The 12,104-nt window shown below is 38.4% G+C and overlaps 1 protein-coding gene across 1 annotated transcript in view; it reads right to left on the bottom strand.

The window, feature by feature from the left end:
• Nucleotides 1–617: 617 nt before the first annotated feature.
• Nucleotides 618–12,104, bottom strand: part of LOC140239869 (uncharacterized) — a 62,085-nt gene continuing 50,598 nt past the window's right edge. The window contains exons 16-24 of the mRNA XM_072319689.1: nt 9,868–9,972; nt 8,878–8,976; nt 7,816–7,982; nt 5,965–6,081; nt 5,252–5,555; nt 4,441–4,613; nt 2,730–2,797; nt 1,506–1,765; nt 618–688 (exon numbers count right to left, since the gene is read on the bottom strand). Of these exons, the coding sequence (XP_072175790.1) occupies nt 618–688; nt 1,506–1,765; nt 2,730–2,797; nt 4,441–4,613; nt 5,252–5,555; nt 5,965–6,081; nt 7,816–7,982; nt 8,878–8,976; nt 9,868–9,972 (1,364 nt within the window). The remainder of the gene's footprint in view (nt 689–1,505; nt 1,766–2,729; nt 2,798–4,440; nt 4,614–5,251; nt 5,556–5,964; nt 6,082–7,815; nt 7,983–8,877; nt 8,977–9,867; nt 9,973–12,104) is intronic.

Below are 12,104 nucleotides of genomic sequence, written 5' to 3'. Positions count from 1 at the left end.
GTAAAGAAAAAACGTGTATTGATTTTTTTTTCTTTAGTTAACCATCAAACAAATTTCAAAGCTTAGGGATTACAGGAATATTGCCCAAACCGGCGTTATGGTATCCAGCTTGCTAGGTGGCTCTATTTGCGTGTTTCTGAGTTTGATATTCATTTTGATGGCAATGATATTGCTTATCAGGAAAAAAAAACAAACAAACGTAACCAGGGATTTGGGGAAAAATCAATTTAGAACCTTGCACATAGCGTGACGGATACAAATAACAGAAATGAACTTTTAAATGTATCCGTAGCCTCTCAGGTTTTTCGAAAGAGATACTGGATGAGAAGAATACTAAAGGCAGTAACATTGGTTCTAAAGCCTTCGAATGTCATGTAACTTAATCTCACACAAGGACAGTTTATTGTCAAAAATATAATATCTGTGGTAAAATACAAATTAGATGATTAACACAATCATCAACATTGAATGAATACAATAATATGTATACATTTTTTAATGTTTCTTTATTTATATCACTATTTCATCTTCATTCCTCAAATTCCTAGAAGAGAAAAAGAACTGTCTCATGAAACGCGCGTCTCCAAAAGTTAATATTGGACGAATTATTGGTCAACTCACGTGTAAATGTCTCGATAGAGCTGGTGATTCGCAGCAAGAATGATGACAACAACGAGCAGCGGAAGCCCTGGCAAAGGCGACGTGTAAACACACATAGAATTAAGATGCGAAAGAAGAGGACGCCGAACCAAGAAAGAAAAGTGAACCTGCCAGTAATATCCTAGCCTTTTGCAAATGCAGCTCGCATTGGACTCGCATAAGGCGGGCGGTGTACTCGCGCGCACACACCGATCGGATGGGAGCGAGCTACACTCTCCCAGCACGCCGGTCGTGGTGTGTGTGCGTGTGCTGAAATTATAGCGAGCTGCCTTTGCAAAAGGTTACTAATGATGCTAATTGTCTAGTATAAAGTATATGTGACGGACGTGGTTTTGATGCAGTATGAGGAGTGATAACAATTTTCAATCAATGTGAATAGGATACTTCAAAGAGATGGACAACCTTTGTAAAATACACCTATCGGCTATATACCTCCACATTTTATTACCACTATCCAGTAAAGATTTCTTGGTCTTTTCATTTGAATTTCTTTTCATCTACTCCCCTTATTTCACATTTAATACGACTTATGTCTAAGTCACAGATATGAGAAATCCTTAACCCAATTAAACCCCACTGTATAGATAGGTTAGTGAAAACGCTATCAAAGTCATATCAGAGATCTAAACAGCAACCAAAGGATTATCTTAGATTTATGCAGTATGTAATGTGGGAAGTTGGATACTGTAGTAGTCATAAACAAATTTCCTCTTTCATTAGAAACAATACTGAATTACATTTTCTGCCCGCCCCTGCTCCATACCATCATGACCCTTACAAGAGCAAGACTTTCCCTGGGTACATTAAAAAGAACAGCCCGTTGAAAGGAAATGACATTAGATTACCCCACACTAGGATGCACGCTATCAGCATGAAGTGCGAGACGGCCGAATTCAAGATCTTGACAAACATGAGATACATGTTCACGCCCTCAACGATCATCCAACCAAACGAGGCCATGCAGAAGTAATGAATGAGGGCGCCTGTGATGACGCAAGCCCAGCCCCAATCAACTCGCTCAACGCCGAACAGACAGATGTACATGCCGAGAAGGGAGACGCAGAGGTTAAGTATGATTTTCTGGGGAACTCTGAGTTTCACTTCCCTACAAAGAAAGAGACAGAACGGTGATTAACTGCAATAATATGAAGATTTATTGCTCAGAAAATCTAGCTTTTTACAGAAAGATATTCGCCATGACACGCAAGGCATTCGTCATCGAGGCTACAAGTGTAGTGCCAATCGATTCGGTGCTTTGTCAGGGAAACATTGTTGGGGTATCATTACAAACACACATACAAACAAACAGACATTCAAGCTAATAGGGGTTTGGCTTTTCATCTTTTTCCATATTTTTTACAAAGTTGTTCCATTTGCCATTGACTTGAAATTAAGGAAATCATGATTCATCATCTTTCATGCAGCGAGAGGAATATTTAGATCAGAATCTCTCACCTAGCCAAGAGAAAGGAGGCGATGGTGATGATGATACAGACAATAGACAGTACACAACCTATTGATGAGATGACGTCAAGAACACGTGACCCTCTGTCGATACTAGAGTCCTGTGAGAATGATGATAATCACAAGTTATGGTATAGTACGTGCTACTGTTTGGCAACACTTCCTTTTTATCTCAAATGTACCTGCTAGCTATGTCATTCTTATCTTAATGTAATAGATATTTAGCACTGGGAAATAGAAATACAATACAGCAATAGTAAAATCTCTGAAGGTTTCCGTGGCAGTAAAACGTTAGGTGATAGAAGGCTTAACAGAGGCCCAAGCCCTCGCAACCTTCGTGGCGGTACATGAGCCATACTTGCCTTTAATTACTCATTCGTTTGAAACTTAATGATAAGAACATGCTTGCAAAAACGACAGGAGTGGATAGGTCCTTTTCGGGGCCACATAACCCCCCCCCCCCCCCCCCACACACACACACACACACACACAAAAAAAATAGTATACGTGGTGAACTGTTAAAGGCCTTCTACCACGAAACAGTAACAGTTTTGTGATTTTCGTGAGAGCAATCGTAATGATGACTACAGTAGTCCTTTACTTACCACCAGCACGACAAAGCTTGATAGATGGTTGGATCGGCAGGCTGTTCTATGGGGTAGTATGTTGTATCCTAGAGACAACCCGGCAACAGACCATGATGATTCTAGTTCCCGCCAAAACACACAGGAGCGGCTCCAGATGGAAGACGTGTGTCCATTTCGCTCCTGCAAAGGTGACCAAGTTTAATCGTGGTCATCACACGAGACCAACAACCACGAGTCATACGGCCCCGAGTTCGACATTGGAAAAAGGGTCCATGAGTCATATAGCCCATGAGTTCGACACTGTGCAAAAAGGGCCCATCAGTTCGACTATAGCTTAAAAACAGCCAACGCGTTTTCAACACGGAACTTATTAGTGAGTCGGTCTTGTGGGCCTTGTTTGCTTATTGTCAAACTCATGGACGGTATGACTCGTGGGCTGTATGCTTCCTGGGTTTCGAACTCGTGACGTGCACCAGTTTTATCACGTGACTCTTTGATGTGTGTATCGGCGTGTGTATGTGACAGTGTGTGTGCGTGTTTGTGCGTACATGTGTGCGTATGCATGCGTGTGTGTCTGTTAGTGCGTGTGTAACTTACATGACAATGCATTTTTTTTTTTTTTTTTGGTTGCCGACCTGCTGTGGAGGAACCTGAAATATTTTGTCTGTGTTATGTTTTCGTTTGATTTGATTTTTGAAATTTCTCCTAGGAGCATGAAAAACTGAAGTACAAGGTGTAGGCTTATTTATTAAATGAAAGCAGTTCTAATTAGAGAAGCAATAAGAATAACATTTTCCATAGAGTAGTGTTAACTGCCTTTTGTTACACAGTTGCAGGAAGCAACAGATTCAGGAGAACCAATCCTACTTCCAAAGCAGACCGGTTTACTTTAGTAGGAATAACTTCCCCAGCACAAAATATATCTAAAAAAAAAAAAGTTGTGCAGTTCTAATTGTCATACCTTGGAACAACTAGATCCATGGTTATGCCAATCAAACTCGTGAACACCAAGGTCCAATCAACAATGATATCCAGTACATACACCTTACACAATAATAATCCATATAAATTCAAATACGTCTAGTATAAGTAAACAAAGCATTGCAGGTTCCAGTTGACCTCATTAAGTTATATAAAAATGAAATAAGAACGACGTCTTCTTGGAATATTAACTTATAACTAATAGTGTTATAGAGAAAGCTATGGAGTTTTTAATGTGCCAATAAAAAGCTGGTCCAATATCACGATTGTTCCAACAGCTACGTTCTTCATAATCATTTCCGACTACATACGTTGACATTATGTTTTCTCTTCAAATCTGTACGCTAAAAAAAAAAAAAAAAAATGGGCAAGAAGAAAATGGGATAAGAAGAAAACAATTAAGTACATCATAAAATAGAACAGAATGAAACTTTTTCAGTGACACCTCACTTGTAAAATAACAAGATATACTCTTGAATCAATACCAAAAAGAAAAAAAAATCCGTTTGTTATTATCATTTTCTTTTCATATTATTCTTATCGTTTTCATTTTCATTAAAGCTGCTTTTATCTCACACTATCTCACCTTATCAAACAGAGTTAACTCCGTAATTCAGTATTACAAAGCAGTGAAACTCTTATCTAGCATCACTTGGAGTGACGTCAATTGCTTGACTGTTTGGCTTTTGGTTATTAAAAGATTGTTATTAATAAAAACTTTGGTAAAATCTCAAGAGCTCCTCCTCACCTGACTAGGGAAGTATATTTCTACCACCTGCCCATCGGGTATAATTCCCCTTGGCTGGGAGCTGTCACCGATGATGATGGTTACTACTCCACCTTCCCTCTTTCTTCCGACGTTCTCTGCCAGACTTGAAGGGAACATGATGGCGTCCTTGTACAGTAGCAGGCTCACAACAGCTGCGTCGGTATTTAACAATGAAATTCAAAAGATGATACCGCATTGCATACATTCACATCGTTTTGTCCATGTAATAATAAAATTATGGCTGTAAGTTTATATTTTAAGTTGTACAACGCAAGTTCCGATGACATCGAATCTTATCTGCGCTGTGTCTTTGTCGCTACGTTTAGCTTTTAATCCCAAATCACCAAGGCTCTGTGTTATGTAGGACCTCTAGGAATTGTAAGCTCTTTCAAAATTCATGACGTTTCTCATCTCACGATAGAAATTTGAAACCTGAAGCTCCCCCTCAACCGAAACTCTACTATTCCTTTAAGAAATAAATTCAAATCTCTCGAGGACGATGAGCTTACTGGAGGCAGGTGGGGTCTGTGAGCCAAGAATTTGAAAACATTTCCAAAGTTTTTTGCTTTATCTTGATTGAAGCACTTTTCGGAGGTCACTTAGATATTACAGAAGGTTATTTTTGATCGTTTAAACTAATTACCCTTGTATCCTTATTCTAATTGACTGCACACGTTTTATATTATAATAACTACTAGTAAAATGGGGAATCTTCAAATGGGAATTAACACAATGATGTGAATTGCACACATAATTGGTTTTTCCTGATCTAAGGTGCAAGGCGTGTTACCTGACTCATTACTACGCCAAAGTGAGGCTGGTAGACGGACAAAGTGTTGAGTCTCGTCGTCTTCCATCCCTTCCTCCATGTTGCCCGCTAGATTTAGAGCTCCTCCCCGCTCATCGATAGGAATACTGCTGTTGGCATCAATTTCGTCTGTGCTGGAATCGGTTTCGCGATTTTGATGAAGATTTCTCACTCCGATAGTGAAGACGGTAGACATGTTTAAGTTGACGCCATAGTTGATAGTGACGACTTGTAACCGTTCCGTATTTATAGTCCGGTTTTCGCCAGACATTTGAGATGCCGTCACCTAAGTGTACAATGAATCAGGTTGAGCATGTTTAATTCATTGCTATGTGGTCAGGACTAGGTTTACATGCCTTTGCGATAGAGGACATATTTCACAGTTGGCCTTTCTGTAAGCAATGTTAAGGGTGAAATAGTAGTGCCTCAAGGCAAAAACACAAACTGTACCCTATTTCATCAAATTTTCAGCCCGAAACACACTGGTAAAATGTAATCGTGGGAGTAGACGTGTATGTGTGTGTGTACGCGCGCGCTCGCATGGGATTGTGCCTGCGTTAGAAAAAAAAAGAAAAAAAAAAAGGTTACGTGAGTGTGTGCGCTTGTCCTTGCGGGTACGTATACTGTAGGTGTAGTAAACAAGTTTAATATCAGAAATATAATTTTCCACAATTTACTTCCGTGCGTTACCCTACCACTTTTTCGGTAATTTCCCGAATTGTTGAGAGCGACCTGCTAGACTCCATGGCACCCAGAACTGATTGATCCATTCCCATTATCAGGTTGACCATCTGTATGATAGCTGTTTCTTTCTGGAGAGAGAGACAGACACAGAGATAGCAGGTTGGGCGAGAATGAGAGGGGAAAAGAGAGGGAGGGGAGGGAGGGAAGGGGGGGGGGGAGGGAGGGAAGGGGGGGGGGAGGGGAGTCAAGATTATTGTGACGACGGAGAACAAGGCGTAGCTGACTTCATTTTTTTTTTAACTTTGGAAACTAAATTAATTGGGAAGAGATCACAGACTCTTATGACTTTAGCTAACTATCATCTGTGAAGACGCTGTGGCATAGTTCCCGATATCTTCCCGAGAGGTTCCGAGTTCGATTCCCGCCCAGTGCTTACGTCCTTGGACAAGACGTGTTTACCCACCATGTCCATCTCGACCCAGGTGTATAATGGGTAACTGGCAACGTTAGGGCAATAATAATGACAGGGCCCTTAATAGGTCTAGAGCATTGGAAACACTGAAGAGGCTACCCTGGATAAAGAAGACCTTACGAAAAGATTGCTTCCAAAAGGCGCTATCCATCATTTTTCAATGGATTTCACGCCTTTCTGGAAGCAAGTTCTTCAATTATTAACGGTGATAACTAGCACGGCACACAACTCTGTCTCCTTATAGCTGCATATTCTGACTAAACTGACATCTCGTTCATAGCAATACAAAGTTATCCATGTTTGATATCGGCACCACTGATCTACCTTCCCTGAAAAGAAAAGAAAAAATACAGTTGTTGTTTGTTGACCTGCGCATGCTGGGATAGGAAAATGGCTGTCTACTGTCTTATACAACCAGACAGCAGAGCAAAAAATTATTTCATTACAGACAGTGTGTACAGGCGAAAGCAAACCAATTACAGGGTAAATATATTGATAATGATAATCTATTATTACATCATTTGATATTATATTCTTGTCATGCACAATTAATAGCTGTGATAACTCCATGCCAAGACTGACAAAACAATATTATAACCCACCTTTTCTAGAGATTGAACTGAAGTAGAAATTCTGCGTACCAAAGTAGCTGTAGCACGTAAACCATCAACGTTAACTTCTTTAGGGTCAGATAGAAAGTCAAGTAAATGTTCCTGGATGAGTGTGGAATCCTGATTGCTCTGTCGGATAAAAAAAGAAAAAAGAAAATGGAAGCAACAAAGAGCTTGAATGTCACGTGAAGAAAGCTATATTTATGGGACCAGAACAAAAGCAGTAACCACTATCATTAGGACATCTACCTACATTTAATCAATAACAAGTATGTCAACATTTACGAGACCTTTCCCGTAATCTCATTTGAATTATCTGAATTGTTAGATATCCACTGTCGCTGAAAGAAAATCTATAATTCCAGCATAGAAGAGAAATTATGAATTGATAATTTTACCTAATGTACCACAAACTTTATATGGACCAAGATTATTCAGCAGTCATGTTAGACATGATCAATGTATCATGTTGAGACTACGGGTTGAGAAATTAAGCGAGTGACGATAATGAATACATTGTGTGCTGTATCGGTAATTACCGTGCGCAAGTCCTGTAACTGGGTTGCGAGCACCGTGTGTAAACATGAGATTCTAGAACTGACTCTTTGATGATTATAATTAGATGTCCTTGGCTCATTTTTTCTTTTCACTCGACCTATTTGGCCATACACTCTATCAGGAAAGTAGAGATTTCGTCTGATACGGAAATTTCATGAATTAAAACAACGTGTGACTGACCAACTTAATTTCAAATTCGTCCTTTTTTTGCTTCGACCTACTGTTGCTAACTCGACAATTGCCGCATTGATGTCCGAAGAACGTCTGGGTTCGGTTGTACTCCAGGCAGACTCCATCGTCCTTGAGGTAGCTGGATTCCCTTTCATCACGTCTAGCGGCGTCGTTGAATCGCTAGGATGACAAGTATTGTCGTTAACTGTCATGCCCGCTATCGACAGGAAGAGATTATTAAGTAAAAGCGATGAAACGCAGATGTCATGAATACGAAAATGTTTCTTTCTGACAATAGAGACTTGCTATGATTTAATGCTAGTGAATACTTAGACGTTTGCCACAATACCCCTCATCTGCATTCTACGTTTTAGGATAATAAAGCCCCCAAAGCGGCAATTTATTTTCCCAAATAGTCTCGGGTCGGGAGTATTATGTATGAATACCAATAACGAAATTTACAATAGAATCATCCAAACAAAACACAAACAAACAAACAAACAAAACAAACAAAAACAACAACACTACTTTCATGAAATCATCGGTTTGTTTACTTTAGTGCTCAGATATCTAATAAATTCCTGAAAACGCAAGAGTTGAAGCTAATTGCTTTATGAAAAAGTTTAAGTGTAGATTTTAAGTAATTTGCCTCAAGTGCAAGGCTAGCCGAATATAAACCATATTTATAGAGTTACTGCCAGTTTAACTTTGTATTGTGAAGTTTTGTGTTCTGCCAATTTTGAATATCATATCTAATTTATTTCTTTTATATCTCAGAGTTGACAGCTTTATGTTTTATAGTAAAGAGTAGCGTGTCCTTGTGCTATCTTTGATTGAACTGTTTATTTTCGTTGTTCACGTTGAGGTCTCTCCGAACAGCAGTCTATTTGGCTAATCGAGGGCAGTTTACCGTGACTACATCAAATTAAACAAAATATTTATCATAAAGTTTGGGAAAGTCGTTCCTCACGCCCGACATTTGACATGAAATAGTGTAATAATGTATCTCTTTGTAACCACTGTATCTCCCTTCTGTCATGATTTATTCTAGTCAGAAACCATACCTGTTGCAAACATTTCACTTTGTTTTGCGATATCTTACGGTCACTTGCCTGTTTTCACGCATATGACAAATCGCTTGCTGTTGCAGTCCACGTTAACCCACTCGAGATTCAACGTATCGAAACCAAGGCAGGGAGAGTTAGCGGGATCTGAAAGATAGGCAAAAAAAGTACCTTAATGAAACATTTCGTTCAAATGCATTGTTGTAAACAAAGCACTCTATACCTTACGATGCAAAATATATAGTTGTTTCGATGGAACTGTTAATTCCTGAGATTAATTGCATGACTATTTCAGATTTGATGATCGCTATTGATGGAACCTTCTACCATTCTTCGTGCAAAGTAAAACGAAGTGGAATCGCACGTTCGATTTCATTGTCGGAAGATTCTTCATGTGGTTACAATAAAACAAGAGACAGCTTTCAGCATCCATTTGTTACATGTAGTATCAAAACTCTGATAGTTTAGCCAGCAATCAACATGATGTCATCATTGAAAACATTGTTCACTTTTGCAATCATCATTTGTTACGTTCTTGTCTATATGTTATTAAAGAATGTATTTCATATTTAGATCGCCTTTTGAAGCTAAAAGGAGGTGGCACTTTATAGATTTTATTTAAATTACGTGTATGTTTCATTTACCGCTTGATCAAAACAATATTTACACAGAATTTTTGATCTTAACAATATTTCCCAAGATATTCTCAACTGGAGAGTTCAAAGGTTACTCGCAGGAATCATACCAATTGCCATATCTTTTCATCAAGGTTGGTGACGTCATTACAAAACAATATTTGGGTAAATTGAAAAGTTCGGTGAAAGCTTCGCAATTTATTTGAAGTTTTGATCACTAGGAGATAGCATATTTTTTTTTTTTTTTCTAGTGTTATCTTAGAGCTGGTCCAGGAGAAATTCAACCCAAACTCAAGTGGGATAATGGGAGATTTTGTGAAAGAGAAAGAGTTGAAAAGCGGGAGATCTTCAGCCGCAAGTATACCAAGAGAGTTAGTGGCTCTTTAACGTTTGCTTGCTATACCTTTGGTATCAGACACTGTGGTTCCTACAATTTCTTCAGGCACTGTCTGTTCGTTGTCACCAGTCCAGATAGTGCCGTAGGCCCAGGCGAAGGTACTTACCAAGTCTAATTGAAGGAAAAGTGAAGACATAAGACTGGATTATTCAAGAAGAAATCATTCCGGAAGACTGAATTGTCGAAAGAATGCCCCCTAAAATAATGATAATAATAATAATAATAATGATAATAATAATAACGACAAGAAATAGGCCTACCAAGATGAATCCACAAAATATTGAATCTGCTTTGCAGGGGAAGATCTTCTTTTTTTTTTTTCTCGAAATAAGCAATAAAAGAACAGTTGAACTGACAGATATCCTTACTAATTTGTCATCGTGTGAATACAGTTATACGCCTGTTTAAAGACACACTATTTGGGAGAAAGAATTGATTTGACTTTTTAATCGTTGGGATGTTTCATTAAAAACTGAACTTATAACAGCTTTAAATGCCTTGCGACAGAATGCGAAGGATGAGATACAGAACTTATGCAAGCCTGTAATGAGTTCTCATTCGGTCTCGTTTTTTATGGTAAGATTGTTATTGTCACCAGTCCTGAACATCCGTGGAATATAAAAACGCTATAGCACTGTTGTAGTCTATGAAATACCGTGTTTATAATGACCAAACAGACTCAGCATCAAAATTAATCTGGCGCGTCGGTCCAGTTCTTTTGAATATTATTCGTTGATTCGCAACTCGTGGTGGGAATCTCTCTCAGATGTCAAAACTTGTATAATGAAAACAATTTGATACATAAAAATAAGATTTTAATGAATAACTTTAAATTTACGATCATTCTGGATCCTTCTGAAAAACAGCGGTGTCATGACGGCTATTCGCTAAGTGACCCTATCCAGCCGTATTTAGCAGTTAGTATATGAGAAAGTATTATGTTGTATTTCCACGATTGTCTTTTTATATTTCTGACTGAAACAATTACCTATACCATTCCGAGCTTCTTTACGTACAAAATTAACTTATCTCTAGCTACTTCCTGCTTATGTTCATTTTTTCCTATTTATGTTCTCTTATTTCTTATTTTCAAATAAATATTATCACAGTCAACACACAACAAACATGTCACAAGGAGTTATAAGTAGAATGCGGAAAATAGTATAACCTGCATAAATGAAATTAATTTTGTGGTAAAGTTGATATAACCGAAGTCATAAAGTTCATTGTTTGTTTGTTTGTTTGTTTGTTTGCTTTTATTTCTGCATTCAATCAGATGCAATTTGAATACAAACTTCAAAAAGTACAAAGAACAAAGAATAACAGGTGCAGTGAAATAAATCGATAACAGTAAATAGATACACATAGGTGATTGCATTGAGCAATGTAGATACACAGAAACATAAAATAAGATATACAGTATTTTTTTTTTCAGTAAACAACAGAGATCAATGAATGCAGGAGACCACCATCATAAGCAATTAAGCTTGAAATGGATGGAGGCCTCATAAAGTTCATTGAAGTTGAAGTGCATCGTGAAGACGTAGTACTTGCTGGTATCGCTTTTACACATCATTACACGATAAATTTATTTTGGGCTAGCTAATCATTCCTGCATAATGGCGTTTTAATTGTTATATCGGCATTCTGGCAAACTCTAAAAGATTAAGCGCTTGAATAGGCCCCATACTTCAGAGCCTCTTTTGTCAGTTACATATCATTTTGAAGCTTAGAGTCTGCTCTTTAAGAATCTGCCCCTAGCTAAAAATCCTTGTCTGGCGATTCTCTGATAGTTTTGTGATGCCGGGTCACATATACTTTCTGCACAAAATGATATTGCGATGAGTAAACTTACATTGTACATTTGCCACCACGGATGATGTGAAGTTTGTGAGAGGATAGGCTTGTTCTGCAAGGCACACACAGGTTGATTGAGAGAAATCAGTCTTTGTGGTGGGCAAGATATACGTTTGGTCTCCAAAAAAGTGCACTCTTCTGGTTAGTACATCAGTCCATTCTGATCAAGGAGAAGAAGAGGGAAAGAGATAAATAATAAACAACACACAAACAATGGACATGTGTGAAGAAGCACAATCTATTGGCAAATATTCAGAAGTCGAGTGCTTTAGGTGGTATCGATATTGTGTAGACCTGCGGTTTAGTATCTGTGTGGGCATAAATATATTTATCGATCATTTTGCGATCATCTCTCGATCGTCTCTACCTCCACACGTTACCGATCA

This window comes from Diadema setosum, chromosome 16 (assembly GCF_964275005.1).
Source record: "Diadema setosum chromosome 16, eeDiaSeto1, whole genome shotgun sequence".
Classification (NCBI taxonomy): domain Eukaryota; kingdom Metazoa; phylum Echinodermata; class Echinoidea; order Diadematoida; family Diadematidae; genus Diadema; species Diadema setosum.
The sequence above is the reverse complement of the archived record's forward strand: the minus strand, read 5'-3'. Positions and strand labels throughout refer to the sequence as shown.